This window comes from Hyla sarda, chromosome 6, assembly GCF_029499605.1.
Source record: "Hyla sarda isolate aHylSar1 chromosome 6, aHylSar1.hap1, whole genome shotgun sequence".
NCBI lineage: Eukaryota > Metazoa > Chordata > Amphibia > Anura > Hylidae > Hyla > Hyla sarda.
The window spans coordinates 154292648-154312810 of NC_079194.1; the positions used below are offsets into that span (position 1 = coordinate 154292648).

Consider the following 20163-nt stretch of genomic DNA (forward strand, 5'->3'; position numbering starts at 1 on the left):
AACACCAGGGATTACCAGCATTTAATGTTTGAATGCCGTGATCTGCATAGATAGTAGCCTTTAGCCATTTAAATGACGGACATCAGAGTACTTTTACTATTAGCAGTGGGCATCTGCTGGTCATGACGCAGACTTAACACACGGGTCCGCACCATACGCCCTTCACTCAAACCATGATGTACCGATCTGTCAAGGGTCGGGAAAGGGTTAAAGAGAGCCTGTAAGCTGACTTTTTAGTACCTCCCTAAAAGCTTAGGGTGCCTCTTTATGAATTCACCCTACATAAGGTTTTTTTTTTTTTACCCCATCTGACTGTCAGTAAATCAGTCAGATGGACATACTCTTCATTACACAACTGTGTGCTGATGCTGCAGTGAGGGGCTGGGATTTACATAAGGGGCATGCTGTGCCCAGCAGAAAAAATTATTGTGCAGGTACAACTACCCCATGTTGCTTCACTCCTAATGCAGCACTAGATCGCGGCTCACACTCCCATGCTAAAAAAAATAAAAAAAAAATAAAAAACAAAAAAAACAAACAGGTTTGTAGTGTAGAAGCTGCAGGTCCTGGCAGAGTGTAGAGCAGGAACTGTGCACTGTCATGTACAAAGTGTGAGATCCGCACTACCAGGACCCTTACATTACAAATCATATCTCTCATATCATCCTGGTGCCTAAGATCATACAGTCGTGTCAGATGTGGAAACAAAGTCCCTTATATCTCTGGAATGGGGGGTGAATTCATCAAATAAAAACAACTCTAGACTCAGGACACTCTAAGTGTAGAGGGTCTGGGGAGGCCACAGGCCCTTTTCAAATATGTGTGAATGCACCCTTAGACAGTTTTTGATAGTTTCACCAGGAATTACCACCCCCACTAACTTACAGTGCCTTGCAAAAGTATTCACCCCTTGACTTTTTTTTCGTATTTTGGTGCCTCACAACATGGAATTAACATGGATTGTTTGAGGATTTAGATAATTAAATTTACACAACATACCCACAACTTTGAAGATGTTTTAATTTATTTATTTATTTACTGTGAAGCAAACAACAAATAGGACAAAATAACAGAAAAAGCCAATGTGCATAACTATTTACCCCCCCTAAAGTCAATACTTGTAGAGCCACCTTTTGCTGCGATCACAGCTCCAAGTCACTTTGGATAAGTCTCTATGAGCTTGCCACATCTTACCACTGGGATTTTTGCAAAACTGCTCCTTCAAGTGTGATGGTTTGCGCTTGTGAACAACAATCTTTAAGTCTGACCACAGATTTTCTATTGGATTTAGATCTGGGCTTTGACTAGGCCATTCCAATACATTTACATGTTTCCCCTTAAACCACTCAAGTGTTGCTTTAGCAGTGTGTTTGAGGCCATTGTCATGCTGGAAGGTGAACCTCACTTAGGCTGGGTCCACACTACGTTTTGTCCCATACAGGAGCGCATACGGCAGGAGGGAGCTAAAAGCTCGCGCTCCCGTATGTCACCGTATGCGCTCCCGTATGTCATTCATTTCAATGAGCCGACCGGAGTGAAACGTTCGGTCCGGTCGGCTCATTTTTGCGCCGTATGCGCTTTTACAACCGGACCTAAAACCGTGGTCAACCACGGTTTTAGGTCCGGTTGTAAAAGCGCATACGGCGCAAAAATGAGCCGACCGGACCGAACGTTTCACTCCGGTCGGCTCACTGAAATGAATGACATACGGGAGCGCATACGGTTACATACGGGAGCGCGAGCTTTTAGCTCCCTCCTGCCGTATGCGCTCCCGTATGGGACAAAACGTAGTGTGGACCCAGCCTTAGCCTCAAATCATGCACAGAGTAGTACAGGTTTTGCTCAAGAATATCCCTGTATTTAGCACCATCAATTTTTCCCTCAATTCTGACCAGTTTCCCAGTCCCGGCTACTGAAAAACATTCCCACAGCATGATGCTGCCACCACCATGTTTAACTGTGGTTATGGTGTTCTTTAGGTGATGTGATGTGTTGGGTTTGCGCCAGACATAGCTTTTTCTTTGATGGACAAAAAGCTCAATTTTAGTCTCCAGACCAGAGCACCTTCCTCCATACATTTTGGGAGTCTCCCACATGCCTTTTCACAAACTCACAGCCATTACTTTCAACTAAAAACAAAAAGTAATGGCTTTCTTCTGGCCACTCTGCCATAAAGCCCAACTCTATGGAGCGCACAGCTTATTGTCGTCCTATGTACATATATTCCAGTCTCTGCTGTGGAACTCTGCAGCTCCTCATGGCTACCTTCGGTCTCTGTGTTGACTGTCTGATTAATGCCCTCCTTGCCCGGTCCATGAGTTTTGGTGGGCGGCTGTATCTTGGCAGGTTTGCTGTTGTACCATGTTCTTTCCATTTGGTTATGATAGATTTGATGGTGCTCCTGGGGATCATCAAAGATGTGGATATTTTTTTCATACCATAACCCTGACTTGCACTTCTCACCAACATTGTCCCTTACTTGTTTGGAGAGTTCCTTGGTCTTCATGGCAGTGTTTGTTTACTGATGCCTCATTCTTAGGTGTTGAAGCCTCTGGCACCTTTCAAAAAAGGTGTGTGTATATGTAATGACAGATCATGTGACACTTAGATTGCACACAGGTGGACATCATTTCACTAATTATGTGACTTCGGAAAGTCATTGGTTGCATCAGAGCTTTTTATGGGCTTCCTAACAAAGGGGGTGTGAATACATATGAACAGGCCAATTTTCTGTTTTCTATTCCTAAACAATAGTTTTATTTATAGATTTTTCTCATTTCACTTCACCAACATAGACTATTGTGTTCTGATCCATCACATAAAATTCAGAATAATGTACGTAAATACAAAAAAAGTCAAGGGGGGTGAATACTTTTGCAAGGCACTGTATGTATTGTGAATCATGTAAAAGAAGCGGGTACTGTGATGGGGCGCAATGTGGAGTGTTCTGCAGTGCTAACTTCTTGAAGCCAACAAAGACTTGGCCCTCTAAGGCTTTGTGTAATGGCATGATACAACACCTTGTACTTTGCAAATGGTAACATATTTTCTTCAGTTACTAGGATCCATAGCTACATCTAAAATTTTGTAACACTCTTACAGTGACTCTATTCTTTATATATACACTCTTCAACACAAGACCAAGAGGAAAAAGGCATAAGGTATTGTCCATCAAGGGAATAGCAGGTGTTGCTGAGGTCTGCAAAGGATCACATTTTCAAGCACCTAGCTCCAATCTATGGCATGTAAGAGGGGCTTTGATGGTTTAAAGGGGTACTCCCCCCCTAGACATGTTATCCCTATCCTTTGAATAACATGCCTGATCATTGGGGGTCCCAGCGCCTGGACATATTATCATCAGACATGATATCCAAAGGCTAGGGGAATAACATGTCTAGAGGCGGAGTACCCCTTTAAACCATCGAAGCCCCTCTCACATGCCCAGGCTGGTGCTGCAGCGTTCATGAACATGGAAGCCAGGGACTTCCGTGTTCATGACGTCGCACCAATCCCCCTCCTTTTACTCCTATGGGAGGGGACGTGACCGCTATTACACAGCCATAATGCCCCCTCCTATAAATATGAATGGAGGGGGTATGACGGCGGTGGTTGCCCGTCATTCGGCACGGAGATCGCGGGGGTCCCAGCACTGTACCCCTGCAATAAGACATGTTATTCCCTATCCCTTGGATAGAGGATAACATGTCTAGGGACAAAGTACCCCTTTTAAGGTCAAATCAAAGGAATTTTTTTAGCCAAGTGAAACCTCAGTAATTGGATCAAATCAGAATAGTAGGATTGTGTGATTCTCAGATTAGAAGAAAGGACATCAATCACCAAACTAGGAAATTTAAGAGTGTCAAGTCAAAGCATAAAAAAGGTGCTTGCACGATCTTAGGCTATAAGCCAGATGTCCAGCTACAGGTGTTCTACTGACATTATATCACTGCTCTCAAAAGCTATCATGGTGCAAAGCAAGACAGCAATGGAGGTCTATCCCCGTACATAATACAAGCTGAAATTGGTCTGGAGACCATATAGGCAATGCCAACAAGCCTTCAGGAGCAAAAGTCACATCGTTTCTACTCCTGCCACTATGGTGTGGTGTGGCATAATCTAAAGTAGCCAAACTCCTCTAGTCTTTATTCCAGGTATACTAACAGCTCAGCACTTCAGAGAAAAGGCCTTTACTACTGGTTCTATGACCAGATATATTAAGTGTTCCAGGACCTGTTTATCAATAAGCTGCATGGTGCTTATGCTACCGTAAGCAGCTGTCGTGGCCTAAACATGCTACCATGGTCTGCAGCTTCTTCGGACTTGTTTCCCATCAAGGACATCTGGGATGACATTGATGAGCAATTAAAAAGAGAGTTGCCAACAGTAGATATTGATAATTTGCACACCCAAGTGCACACCCCTCAGACAACCATTATGGCCTCATAGATAACATGCTAAGGACTGTAAGTGTGTGGCATACTATTGACATGTCTATTGATCCTGTGCTTTAAATAATTTCAAGCCTTTTTTATTCTTAGTGCTGCAAATATATGTAATCGAGAAGAGTCCTTCTATCTTATCATGCTATATGACCCTTAGACTCTGCAAAAACCATCTGCTCAGTACAACTGGAGTTAATCTTCACCATTATCAGCAGATAAGTCTTTGTATCAGCTCTTGAGGAAGGAACAATGCGTTTGCTTGCACCAATAAAAAGGTATTTAATTTTATATTTTCCAAAGATCACATCTGACTTTCTGTCTAGAGCAAAGTCTTTCCTCCACGCAACAACTATGCTTGCATGTACAACAACTCAAATAACAGCATGTCTACAAGCAGGCTTCAAAAAGAACACTAAATGTAGAAATTAAGGTTAAAAGTAAAATGTAATAAAATTTTCCCCCATTTGCCCTCATTTACTATTGCAAACCCGACATGTTTTGTCTGGTTGTGCGCCAGAAATTCTGTCTGCACCAGATTTTGTGCCAGAATTGAAAAAACCCCGACTAACTCTCCATTTTGCTAAGAAAACCCGAAAAAGGGCGTGACCGCCAGGAAAAGGGGACTTGGTCATAAAAAAGGGACGTATTCCTGACATTTTCACAAAAACCCAAAATTTTTACTAAGGTTTCCACATAAAATGTGGTGGATTTGAGCTGAGGAAAACCAGACAGATCAGAACATGTGTAAAAAAAAAAAAAAAAGAAAAGTGTAGGGAAGAGGGCAAAATGTAGGGAAACCTTAGTAAATACTGTGGAAAATAAATTGTAGGGAAATAAAACCCACAAAGAAACCTACACTCCACTCTTAGTAAATAAGGGCCATTGATTGTATGTTTCAGGAGAACAAAGGGGTTTATCTTCCGCTGATCCTTTTCATTATTGGTTGGGTTATGGCTAAGGGGTGTGGCATAATCTTTGTGTCCTACAGGGCAAAGGTGCTGCTGCAGTATGTTGTCTTACAGTCACACACAGGACAAGCGGAGGAAGGGGCATGGTTAAAGAAGAAGAGTTCTTTATACACTTCTTAGCTTTTAATAAAACAGAATAAATTGGATTAAATGGGCACAGTCATTGAAATTATTTTTTTGCATATGATACAGCAGGTAAAATAAATAAGATTTTCAATTTACTCCCTGTAAAAAAATTTCTTTTAATGTCACTTTCATGGCCTTATAAATCTGGCCACTAGAGGTCTCCCTTCTGGTCCAGACCACATTCCGTCTGCTTAAAAGCCCAGACTTTGGTCTCCAGGCACGAGACCAAACTCAGAAAGTGCAGTCTGGCCATAGGCAGTGAATAGCACTCGCTCTCCCTGTTTCATACACAGACAGAGAGTGAGTGCTATGCACTGCCTATGGTCAGACCGCACTTCCTGAGTTTGGTCTCTTGCTAGTCCAGCAAGAGACCAAAGCCTGTGCTTTTGAGCAGACGGAATGTGCTCTGGCTCAAAAGGGAGACCCATAGTGGCCAGATTTATAAGGCCATGAAAGTGAAATTAAAATACTTTTTTTTACAGGGAGTAAATTACAAATCTTATTTAATTTTACCTGCTGTATCACATGCATAAAAAAATTATTTTAATGACAGTGCCCATTTGAATATATTTAATGCACAAAAAAACTTTTTATCTGTGACCAACATATATTTTGTGACCAACTTTGATTTGATCAGAATTCAGCTTAGATGAACATTCAAGAGAAGACAAGAATCACTAGAGACCAACCATTATTGTGCCTGTCTGATAGAATTGACAGTGAACAGCAGGAAGTAGCTTGCAGAGCACTGGGATACATGCAAGCCGCAGAGGAAAATGCTTCAAAGTTTCAGGTTTTTCTTTTTATCACCATGAAAGTGATAAAATGCAATAAAAATAGATTCAAAGGATGTTCGTTAATAGAGCAAGTGCAGGGATATAATTAATTTTTTGGGGCATTTAGTATTTCTTTACCGTATGAATGGGCAAGGCCCTTCAGAAAAAAATATATGCTTTTTGTAGCTATACTCTGTTCCTGGTTATTGATGAGGGCCCTAAACAAGTGACCTAATTAATAAGTCAGAATTGGGTTTTCTAAACCAGCAAGGCCAACTATAAAAATAAAAAAAATAAAGTGTCTCATTGTGCCTACTATATCTATGTCTCTAAACAGTTCAGGAGGCACTGAGTATTGGGGGTCGCAATAATCAAAGGAAAACTGTCAGCTTGCTCCCCCGCACTAACCAGCGGTACTGGCTGGTAGTGCGGGGGACGCTGATCAGTTTGATGCCTACCATGCCCGGATCTGCCGCCGCCATTTGCCCGTTATCTTTCTTCTTCTTGATATGCAAATAAGCTGCTAACTGGAACGGGTGGGGTTACTGCCTTCATCTGGCACTGTGACGTAACCACCGCCCAGCCCGCAGCACCACCCGGCTTATGAATATTAATGTTCTCCCTCATCATCTTCCTCTCCTCCCTGCTGATTTCGGGACTTCACTGTGCATGTGCTGGCTTCCTGTCTACACCCGTAAGCCGCTTCAGCGCGTCTTCATTCCAGCGGAGCTGAGCTTCAGTAAGGGTGTAGGCTGGTTCATGCCTGCCTTCATTTAATAATCTGTTATTACATTGCCCATAAATAAAACACAAAACTGTATAGTATTGTACGTTGTACGCTGGAATGAAGCAGCTACCGGGTGTAGACAGGAAGCCAGTACATGCGCAGTGGAATCCTGAAATTAGCGGGGAGGAGAGGGAGATGATGAGGGAGAACATGAATATTCATAAGCCGGGCGGTGCTGCGGGCTGGACGGCGGTTACGTCACAGTGTCAGATGAAGGCAATAACCCCGTCCATGCCAGTTAGCAGAGAAATTTGCATATCGAGAAGAAAGATGATAACGGGCAAACGGCACGGCGGAGCCACGCATGATAGGCATCAAACTGATCAGCGTCCCCCACAATACCAGCCAGTACTGCTGGTAAGTGCGGGGAGAACAAGCTGACAGTTTTCCTTTATGTTTTAATTTGCAGGCAGAATCATCACATTAGGGATCAACCATAACATGAGGTGGAAACAAAATGTAAATAACATATAAATATAAATAAATATAAATAATTATTAGGAATTTTTTTTATAAAAACTATATTTGAAGTACTGCCAGCAGGAGTGAAGCAGAAGCATATGTGGAATATGCAGAGACAAAAAGGGTAGTTCAATTTCCAAGGAAAACACAAGATTCCCCAAAGCTTTTCCAGCAGAACTCTATCCTCCTTGAACATTACTTTAACCTACAGTGCGGCACTATTGTTTACAAATAATGAAAATAAAGAAAACCGGATGCATAAAAGTCATTTGCAAATTTCCATGATCTGGCGATAGTTCCCAAATTCAATTGGTCAGAGCTGTCTGACAATTGATTTACAGCCTTGAGATTCCAAATGACATATTTTACATTATTTCTTCATTTATTTCAAAGAAAGGACAGAGGCCCAAAAGGAAATAAATAGATGTAGCTCAAAGAAGACAACGAAGCAGCAACCAATTAGATTCCTGCTCCTCAGAAATGAACATATATACAGGATTTCTCACCTTTTCTGGGTTAAAAGTTTTAAACTGAATTCCATCTGAATAGTGAGGAGACTTCTTTGTGTAGTGATTCCCTCGCTCTCTTAAGTGCTGTAAGATAACAAAGAAAAGGATTACGTCATTAAAGAATTAATATAGAGGTGTCAGTGTATAATATATGTGAGTCACCAAGCAGCTCCACATACACTGAAGGAAGTCTGCATTATAACAAAGGTTTGAGCCAAGTTCACACACTGAGTTTTTGCTAAATTATTTTTCATCAATATCAACATATAAAACACAGTTTTTCTCCCTTTGGGTTCCCTTTAGTGCCAGTGTGGATTTTGTTTTACTCCCTTTTTTCTATTTTTGCTAAGATTGTACTCATTGCTCTTGCAATGCTCTGCTGCCCCTGAGTTGGGCTTTTGTTTTTATGTTTATTTATTAATCTGTTTAAAACTAAAAGAAAAATTGAAAACAAATAAAACACTGTTTTTATTTAGAGTCTATTCACACGTACAGCATTCTGCTGAAGAAACTAGAATATGACATATTTTCAGTTGTTTCACACTTTTTTGTTATGTCTATAATTCCACATGTGTTAATTCATAGTTTTGATGCCTTCAGTGTGAATCTACAATTTTCATAGTCATAAAAATAAAGAAAACTCTGAATGAGAAGGTGTGTCCCAACCTTGGTCTGTACTGTATATCAACTGGCTCCAGAAAATTAAACAGATTTGTAAATTACTTCTATTATAAAATCTTAATCCTTTCAGTACTTATGAGCTGATGAAGTTGAGTTGTTCTTTTCTATCTAAGTGCTCTCTGATGACACGTCTCGGGAACTGCCCAGTTTAGAAGCAAATACCCATAGCAAACCTCTTCTGCTCTGTGCAGTTCCCGAGACAAGCAGAGATGTCAGCAGAGAGCACTGTTGCCAGACAGAAAACAAAAACTCAAATTCAGCAGCTGATAATTATTGAAAGGATAAAGATTTTTTAATAGAAGTAATTTAGAAATCTGTTTAACTTTCTGGAGCCAGTTGATATATAAAAAAAAATTTCCCTGGAATACCCCTTTAATTTTGAAAGGAAAGCTGAAATCTGATTGGTTGCTATGGACAACTTTTCCACTGTCTCTCTGCACGAGTTGTGATAAATCTCCTTTGGGTTAAAACTTAGAAACCAATTTTAAGGCTCCCTTCACACATATGCATCATCCGATGTTGTTTCGCTCTGGCGTTGTAGAATAAGCACAGGAGGAAAAGTGATGGTAGAACTGATCCTATTCATTTGAATGCGATGGGTCACATTCATCCAGCATCTCAAGTTGGTGGAACACCCTGCATGGGTACACGACAGGGAAACATATCTTCCTTCGTTCCCATGTCCAGCATGCAGTGTTAATGGATGCTGGATTCTAAAAAAGGAACAGATGACAACTGATGCACTTTAGGCATCAGTTGCAGCAGGCTTAGGCTGGGTTCACTGAGCCGGATGCCAGACATACAGTGCCTTGCAAAAGTATTTACCCCCCTTGACTTTTTTCATATTTTGTACATTACAGCCTTAACCCCTTAAGGACTCAGGGTTTTTCCGTTTTTGCACTTTCGTTTTTTCCTCCTTACCTTTTAAAAATCATAACCCTTTCAATTTTCCACCTAAAAATCCATATTATGGCTTATTTTTTGCGTCGCCAATTCTACTTTGCAGTGACATTAGTCATTTTACCCAAAAATGCACGGCGAAACGGAAAAAAAAATCATTGTGCGACAAAATCGAAAAAAAAACGCCATTTTGTAACTTTTGGGGGCTTTCGTTTCTACGCAGTGCATATTTCGGTAAAAATTACACCTTATCATTATTCTGTAGGTCCATACGGTTAAAATGATACCCTACTTATATAGGTTTGATTTTGTCGCACTTCTGGAAAAAATCATAACTACATGCAGGAAAATTTATACGTTTAAAAATGTCATCTTCTGACCCCTATAACTTTTTTATTTTTCCACGTACGGGGCGGTGTGAGGACTCATTTTTTGCGCCGTGATCTGAAGTTTTTATCGGTATGATTTTTGTTTTGATCGGACTTTTTGATCACTTTTTATTCATTTTTTAATGATATAAAAAGTGACCAAAATACGCTTTTTTGGACTTTGGAATTTTTTTGCGCGTACGCCATTGACCGTACGGCTTAATTAATGATATATTTTTATAGTTCGGACATTTACGCACGCGGCGATACCACATATGTTTATTTTTTATTTTTTTTACACTGTTTTATTTTTTTTATGGGAAAAGGGGGGTGATTCAAACTTTTATTAGGGAAGGGGTTAAATGACCTTTATTAACACTTTTTTTTAACATTTTTTTTGCAGTGTTATAGGTCCCATAGGGACCTATAACACTGCACACACTGATCTCTAATGCTGATCACTGGCGTGCATTAACACGCCTGTGATCAGCATTATCGGCGCTTGACTGCTCCTGCCTGGATCTCAGGCACGGAGCAGTCATTCGTCGATCGGACACCGGGGAGGCAGGTAAGAGCCCTCCCGGTGTCCGATCAGCTGTTTGGGACGCCGCGATTTCACCGCGGCGGTCCCGAACAGCCCGACTGAGCAGCCGGGTCACTTTCACTTTCACTTTAGAAGCGGCGGTCAGCTTTGACCGCCGCTTCTAAAGGGTTAATACCGCACATCGCCGCGATCGGCGATGTGTGGTATTAGCCGCGGGTCCCGGCCGTTGATTAGCGCCGGGACCCACGCGATATGATGCGGGATCGCGGCGCGATCCCGCTTCATATCGCGGGAGCCGGCGCAGGACGTAAATATACGTCCTGCGTCGTTAAGGGGTTAAAGGGGTACTCCGGTGGAATTTTTTTTAATTTTTTTTAAATCAACTGGTGCCAGAGGAAATTCTTTTCTTTTTGGATTTCTTTCCTGTCACGACCACAGTGCTCTCTGCTGACACCTCTGTTAATTTTAGGAACTGTCCAGAGCAGCATATGTTTTCTATGGGGATTTTATCCCGCTCTGGACAGTTCCTGACATGGACAGAGGTGTCAGCAGAGAGCACTGTGGTCGTGACAGAAAAGAAATCCAAAAAGAAAAGAATTTCCTCTGTAGTATACAGCCGCTAATAAGTACTGGAAGGATTAAGACTTTTTAACAGAAGTAATTTACAAATCAATTTAACTTTCTGGCACCAGTTGATTTAACCCCTTAACGACACAGGACGTATATTTACGTCCTGCGCCAGCTCCCGCAATATGATGCGGGGTCGCGCTGCGACCCCGCATCACATCGCGTCGGTCCGGGCACTCATCAACGGCCGGGACCCGCGGCTAATACCACACATCGCCGATCGCGGCAATGTGCGGTATTAACCCTTTAGAAGCGGCGGTCAAAGCTGACCGCCGCTTCTAAAGCGAAAGTATCCCGGCTAGTCAGTCGGGCTGTTTGGGACCGCCGCTGTGAAATTGCTGCGACCCGAAGAGCTTACAGGACACCGGGAGGGCCCTTACCTGCCTCCTCGGTGTCTGATCGACGAATGACTGCTCCGTGCCTGAGATCCAGGCAGGAGCAGTCAATCGCCGATAACACGGATCACAGGCGTGTTAATACACGCCAGTGATCAGCATAGGAGATCAGTGTGTGCAGTGTTATAGGTCCCTATGGGACCTATAACAGTGCAAAAAAAAAGTAAAAAAAAAGTGTTAATAAAGGTCATTTAACCCCTTCCCTAATAAAAGTTTGAATCACCCCCCTTTTCCCATAAAAAAAAATAAAACAGTGTAAATAAAAATAAACATATGTGGCATCGCCGCGTGCCTAAATGTCCGAACTATAAAAATATATCATTAATTAAACCGCATGGTCAATGGCGTACGCGCAAAAAAATTCCAAAGTCCAAAAAAGCGTATTTTGGTCACTTTTTATACCAAAACAAAAATCCTACCAATAAAAACTTCAGATCACGGCGCAAAAAATGAGCCCTCATACCGCCTTGTACGTGGAAAAATAAAAAAGTTATAGGGGTCAGAAGATGATATTTTTAAACGTATAAATTTTCCTGCATGTAGTTATGATTTTTTCCAGAAGTACGACAAAATCAAACCTATATAAGTAGGGTATCATTTTAACCGTATGGACCTACAGAATAATAAGGTGTCATTTTTACCGAAATATGCACTGCGTAGAAACGGAGGCCCCCAAAAGTTACAAAATGTTTTTCTTCGATTTTGTCGCACAATGATTTTTTTTTCCGTTTCGCCATGAATTTTTGGGTAAAATGACTAATGTCACTGCAAAGTAGAATTGGCGACACAAAAAATAAGCCATAATATGGATTTTTAGGTTAAAAAAAAAAAAAGTTTTCCACCGGAGTACCCCTTTAACCCCTTAACCCCTTGGGGACGGAGCCCATTATGACCCTAAGGACGGGAGCATTTTTTGCAAATCTGACCACTGTCACTTTAAGCATTAATAACTCTGGGATGCTTTTACTTATAAATTTGATTCCGAGATTGTTTTTTCATGACATATTCTAATTTTTCTACATATTCTAAATTTTTGTCGATACTTACATCAATTCTTGGTGAAAAATTCAAAAGTTTGATGAAAAAATAGAACATTTTGCATTTTTCTAACTTTTAAGCTCTCTGCTTGTAAGGAAAATAGACATTCCAAATAAATTATATATTGATTCACATATGCAACATGTCTACTTTATGTTTGCATCATAAAGTTGACATGTTTTTACTTTTAAAAGACATCAGAGGGCTTTCCAATTTTCCAATTTTTCACAACATTTTCAAAATCAGAATTTTTCAGGGACCATTTCAGTTTTGAAGTGGATTTGATGGGCCTTCAAATTAGAAATACCCCACAAATGACCCATTATAAAAACTGCACCCCTCAATGTATCCAAAATGACATTCAGTAAGTTTGTTAACCGTTTAGGTGTTTCACAGGAATAGCAGCAAAGTGAAGGAGAAAATTCGAAATTCTCGCATGTTCTTGTAGACCCAGTTTTTTAATCGGTAATAGGAGAAAAGCCCCCCAAAATTTTTAACCCAATTTCTCTCGATTAAGGAAATACCTCATATGTGTATGTCAAGTGTTCGGTGGGCGCAGTAGAGGGCTCAGAAGGGAAGGAGCGACAATGGGATTTTGGAGAGTGAATTTTGCAGAAATGGTTTTTGGGGGGCATGTCACATTTAGGAAGCCCCTATGGTGCCAGAACAGCAGAAAACCCCCCACATGACATACCATTTTGGAAACTACACCCCTCAAGGCACGTAACAAGGGGTCCAGTAAGCCTTAATACCTCACATCTTGTTTGACGACTTTTCGTTAAAATCGGATGTGTAAATGAAAAAAAAAAAATTTCACTAAAGTCCAGTTTTTTCCCAAAATTTACCATTTTTACAAAAGGTAATGGGAGAAAATGCCCTCCAAAATTTGTAATCCCATCTCTTCTGAGTATGGAAATACCCCATGATAGGACGTAAAATGCTCTGCTGGCGCACTACAATACTCAGAAGAGAAGGAGCACCATTGAGCTTTTGGAAAGCAAATTCGTTTGGAATGGTAGTCAGGGGCCATGTGCGTTTACAAAGCCCCCCGTGGTGCCAGAACAGTGGTCCCCCCACATGTGACCCCATTTTGGAAACTACACCCCTCATGTAATGTATTAAGGGGTGCAGTGAGTATTTACACTCCACTGGCGTTTGACAGATCTTTGGAACAGTGGGCTGTGCAAATTAAAAATAAAATTTTTCATTTTCACGGACCACAGTTCCAAAAATCTGTCATACACCTGTCGGGCGTAAATGCTCACTGCACTCCCTATTACATTACATGAGGGGTGTAGTTTCCAAAATGGGGTCACATGTGGGGGGGTCCACTGTTCTGGCACCATGGGGGGGCTTTGTAAACGCACAGTGTAAAAAACGAAAGTGAAATTTACCGGTTACCTCAGGGAGCTGTTCGGGATCGACACGGTATAATCGCGGCATCCCGAAAAGCTGTAGTACAGGATGAGGTCTCTTACCTTCTCCTGTGCTGTCCGATCCCCGAATTAATGCTTCAAGCCTGAGATCCAGGCTTGAGCATTCAATCGCCGAAAACACTGATTGATCCATTCCTATGGAGATGGATCAATCAGTGTAAAAGATCAGTTAATGAAATGTTATAGCCCCCCCTGGGGGCTATAATATGGCATAAGAAAAGTGTAACCCCTTTCAATTATCCCTTCCCCTAATAAAAGTTTGAATCACCCGGCATTTCCAAGAATAAAAAAAAAAACACAGTGTAAATAATAATAAAAATAAACATATGTGGTATTGACGCATGCGGAAATGTCCGAATTATAAAAATATGCCGCTTTTTAAACGGCTCGTTCAATGGCGTACGCGCAAAAAAATTCCAAAGTCCAAAATAGCGCATTTTTGATCACTTTTTATACCACAAAAAAGTGAATAAAAAGTGATCAAAAAGTTCGATCAGAACAAAAATGGTACTGATAAAAATTTCAGATGACGGCGCAAAAAATTAGCCCTCATAGCGCCCTGAACACAGAAAAATTAAAAAGTTATAGGGGTCAGAAGATGACCATTTTAAACATATATATTATCCTGCATGTATTCATGATTTTTTTCTGAAGTGATACAAAATCAAACCTATACAAGTAGGGTATCATTTTAACCGTATGAACCTACAAAATAAAGATAAGGCATCATTTTTGCCGAAAAATTTACTGCGTAAAAACTGAAGCCCCCAAAACTTACAAAATAGTGTTTTTTCATCAATTTTGTCGCACATTGATTTTTTTTCCCGTTTCACCGTCGATTTTTGGGTAAAATGACTAATGTCATTACAAAGTAGAATTAGTGACGCAAAAAATAAGTCATCATATAGAATTTTAGGTGAAAATTTTTAAGAGTTATGATTTTTTAAAGTTAAAAGGTACCTCTCATCAAAAAAACTTTTGATATATTATAGATTAATGTATGCAGAATAACTTTACAATTGCATGTTATAAAAAAATATGCTTCTTTCTATTTAATTTTCCACTTTGAATAAATGACCACTAGGGGTCTCCCTACCAGTCCCGGCAGCAAGCATTTCAGACTCATGCTGGAGTCCTAAACACTACGAGCTGCCAGTCTGCTTTGTTCACAAAGGAGAACACTCAGAGCTGCCAGCCTGCTTTGTTCACAGCCTGTTTGGCTGTGAACAAAGCAGGCTGGCAGCACTGAGTGTTTAGGACTCCAGCATGAGTCAGAAATGCTTGCTGACAGGACTGATCGGGAAAAATACAATAGAAAAAAGCATATTTTTCATTAACATGCTATTGGAAAGTTATTCAACATTCATTAATCTAAAATATATCAAAAGTTTATTTGATGAGAGGTACCCATTAAGGAGGAAAAATTGAAAATGAAAAAATGGAAAAAGCCCGGGTCCTTAAGGGGCTAAAAAGTGACCAGAAATGCGCAATTTTCGACTTTGGATTTTTTTGGCACTTACGCCATTGACCATGCAGTTTAATTAACAATATAATTTTATAATTCAGACATTTCCGCACGTGGTGATACCACATATGTTTATTTTTATTGACACTTTTTTTTTTTTTTATGGGAAAAGGGGGTGATTCAAACTTTTATTAGGGAAGGGGTTAAATGATCTTTATTCACTTTTTTTCACTTTTTTTTTGCAATGTTATAGCTCCCATAGGGGACTATAACACTGCACACACTGATCTTTTACATTGATCAATGGTTTCTCATAGGAAACCATTGATCAATGATTATGCCGCTTGACTGCTCATGCCTGGATCTCAGGCACTGAGCAGTCATTCGGCGATCGGACAGTGAGGAGGAAGGAAGGGGACCCTCCTCGTGTCCTACATATGTTTGGGATGCCTTGATTTTGCCGCAGCAATCCCGAACAGCCCACTGAGCTAACCGGCAACATTTTAGTTTCACTTTAGACGCGGCCATCAACTTTGAACGCCGTGTCTAAAGGGTTAATAGCGCGCTGCACCACGATTAGTGCCGGACACTATTAGCCACAGGCCCGACCCGTAATGACGATACAATCACGCTGTGGCCCTGCGTAATAGAATGGGAGCGGACTCAAGGCGTACAGGTATGCCCTAAGTCCTTAAGGAATTAAGTTCAATGTTTTGTTAATCTGAATTTCATGTGATGGATCAGAACACAACAGTCTAAATTGGTGAAGTGTGATGAGAAAATATATAAATAAAACTATTGTTCAGTCAGGGCTATGTTATAAAAAAAAATATCCCCAGGAGCACCATCAAATATATCATAACCAAATGGAAAGAACATGGCACAACAGCAAACCTGCCAAAAGACGGCTGCCCAGCAAAAATCATCTTCAAAGTTGTGGGTATGTTCTGTAAATAAATTATCAATTGTCTAAATCCTCAAACAATCCATGTTTATTCCAGGTTGTGAGGCACCAAAATATGAAAAAAGTCAAGGGGGGGGGGGGCAATACTTTTGCAAGGCACTGTATGTAAATCCAGCCTACCATCTTGATAAAAAAAAATACAAAGATCAACAAATGCAAAGTACATACTTATCCTGGGTTCTGATCACAGATCCCACAGTACACCAATACCCACTGTCACCATCCACTGCAGAGAAGAAAAATTTAACAACCCCTTTTTTCATTTTTTACCATTTTAGCCTCCAGATAACTACAGGGTGGGCCATTTATATGGATACACCTTAATAAAATGTGAATGTTTGGTGACATTAACTTCCTGTTTGTGGCACATTAGTATATGTGAGGGGGGAAACTTTTCAAGAAGGGTGGTGACCATGGCGGCCATTTTGAAGTCAGCCATTTTGAATCCAACTTCTGTTTTTTCAATAGGAAGAGGGTCATGTGACACATCAAACTTATTGGGAATTTCACAAGAAAACCAATGATGTGCTTGGTTTTAACGTAACTTTATTCTTTCATGAGTTATTTACAAGTTTCTGACCACTTATAAAATGTGTTCAATGTGCTGCCCATTGTGTTGGATTGTCAATGCAACCCTCTTCTCCCACTGTTCACACACTGATACCAACACCGCAGGAGAAATGCTAGTTTCAGGTGCTGCAGAATGGGCAAAACAAAAATTGGAACAGGACCCTCAGTTTACGCAGAAGATTTTGTTCAGTGATGAGGCAAACTTTTATGTGAATGGTGAAGTTAACAAACAAAACCACCGCTATTGGTCTGACACTAACCCACATTGGATAGATCCCTCCAAGACTGTTGGAACACAAAAATTGATGGTATGGTGTGGTATATGGGGTACAAAGATAGTGGGGCCATTTTTCATCAATGGAAACCTCAAGGCCACTACATATGCAAAATTGCTACATAATGATGTGTTTCTCTCTTTATGCACTGAAGCTGGCACGTTCCCTGAGTTTTTCCAGCAAGATGGTGCACCACCACATTATGGGTGTCAGGTGCGAGCATTCCTAGATGAACAGTTTCCTGGAAAGTGGATTGGTCGTCGTGGGCCAGTTGAATGGCCCCCAAGGTCTCCCGATCTGACCCCCTTAGACTTTTATCTTTGGGGTCATCTGAAGGCAATTGTCTATGCTGTGAAGATACAAGATGTGCAGCACCTGAAACTACGGATACTGGAAGCCTGTGCTAGCATTTCTCCTGCGGTGTATATAGTAGTATATAGCAGTGTATACGGATACTGAGAGCCTGTGCTAGCATTTCTCCTGCGGTGTCGCTATCAGTGTGTGAAGAGTGGGAGAAGAGGGTTGCATTAACAATCCAACACAATGGGCAGCACATTGAACACATTTTATAAGTGGTAAGAAACTTGTAAATAATTCATGAAAGAATAAAGTTACGTTAAAACCACATCATTGTTTTTCTTGTGAAATTCCCAATAAGTTTGATGTGTCACATGACCCTCTTCCTATTGAAAAAACTAAAGTTGGATTCAAAATGGCCACCATGGTCACCACCCATCTTGAAAAGTTTTCCCCTCACATATACTAACGTGCCACAAACAGGAAGTTAATATCACCAACCATTCCCATTTTATTAAGGTGTATCCATATAAATGGCCCACCCTGGATTTTAGCCTCCTGTGCTAGGACCGCACAGACATGTGCTATCTCATAGATGCTTGGCATTCCGTGCGGACTCCACAAAAAGAAAGAACATCTGGCACAGAAATTCCTGCCACGTGCACAGTGCCGCAGGATCCCATTGAATTCAATGGGACTCTGCTGCCGCGGAATTTCCGCTTGGAATATCCGCACGGAAATTCAGACTTGGGAACCTGTTCGTATGATGGAATGTCCAAACTACGGGGCGCAGGCATATTATGCTGGCATAAGGATCACACACGAATGAACCATCGCTATGCATTCCGTGCAGACTCTGCACAACAAATGAACATGTTCATTCTTTGTGTGGACCCGCAAATCAGAATTTCTATGCTGGAAACATCTGGCACAGAAATTCTGCCGTGTGCACAGAGCAACAGAATACCGCTGAATTCAACCGGACTCTGCTGCAGCGGAATCTGGCACGGAAACTCTGCCGTGTGAACACGCCTCACTGTTCCCTACCTCTGCTTTAAAGCATAACCTAGGTGAGCACACATTATTGCTGGGGGCTCTTTTTAATCTATAAAGGGAATGGATAGAATGGGTAATCAAAACGCTTTTGTATCACATTTAAAATCACATTTGGCTGCAACATCAATTCTAAGATAGATATTTCCAGTAAGTAAAAAAAAAAAAAAAAAAAAACAGTGCTACTCATTCTCCATGTTCCAGGCTGTGGTACAGGGCTCAGGCCACTGGCACGTGCTCTGAAAGATATTGTGTCTTTAACAGTAGGAGTTTTGTGTTTGTACCAATCTGGTATACACATGGAGACTTGTTCCGTACAGGGAACGACTGGAGCAAACTCAAAATGGGGAGAATTCAGATGAGAATCTCATAGCTGCTCCCCCAGCCAGGAACAATATCCCACTTGTTATCATTCACTCAGATTTATCAACATACAAGAAAATACAGATATAAAAATTTTAAACAAAGCACAGCAAATTTAAATAAAAATAGAAACATTTCTTAATCTCGGATAAAACCCAGTGAATGTCAAAAATGCTGAGTATCATAATCTAACTTTTTCAAGGAGTCTTGCAAAATTTACACAATTTCAGCGGTTTTAAAAAAATAAAATAAAATATCTGACCCCTTTCCCTAACAGAGATTTTTTCAAAACACATCAACAGAGTCATATAAAGGGCTTGTTTTTTGCAGGACTATTTGTACTTTTTAAAATGGGTACTCTGGTGGAAAAAAATTTTTTATATCAACTGGTGCCAGAAAGTTAAACAAATTTAGTACTTCTATTTACAAATCTTAATTCTTCCAGTACTTAGCTGCTTGTCCAGAGTAGGAGCAAATCCCATAGCAAACCTCTCCTGCTCTGGACAGTTCCTGACATGGACAGAGGTGTCTGCAGAGAGCATTGTAGTCAGACTGGAAAGAGCTACACAACTTCCTCTGGAGCATACAGCAGCTGATAAGTACTGGAAGGAGTAAGATTTTTAAATAGCAGTAATTTACAAATCTGTTTAACTTTCTGGCACCAGTTGATATGAAAACCTTTTTTTTCCCATTGGAGAACCCATTTAAAGACATAATTTATTTCACCATAGAATGTGCTGCAAAGCATAACCTCTTAAGGACAATGGACATAAACATACGTCCCGATGCACTGGTACTTAATGCACCAGGATGTATATTTTCATCGTATACATGAAGCGAGCACAGGAGCTGCACTCACTTCATGCAAGGCAGGTCCCGGCTGATATCAGTAGCCAGGGACCCACCGGTAATGGCGGACACCAGCAATCGTACTGATGTCCGCCGTTAACCCCTAGATACACTGATCAATACATCTGTGACAATACATCATGGAATCTGCGCCATTAACGTTGCTGAGGGCGAATGAACAGACCTAGTTCCTGCTGGTAAACTCATAGCGTCCTAAGTGTGTGCTGTATATGTACAATGAATAGTCACTATGAGTTCCATAGCAAAA

At 40.9% G+C, this 20163-nt stretch overlaps 1 protein-coding gene across 1 annotated transcript in view; it reads right to left on the bottom strand.

Moving 5' to 3' along the window:
* Positions 1-20163, bottom strand: part of FA2H (fatty acid 2-hydroxylase) — a 112241-nt gene that overhangs the window by 22294 nt on the left and 69784 nt on the right. The window contains exon 2 of the mRNA XM_056525602.1: positions 8068-8154. Coding sequence (XP_056381577.1) covers positions 8068-8154 — 87 coding nt within the window. The remainder of the gene's footprint in view (positions 1-8067; positions 8155-20163) is intronic.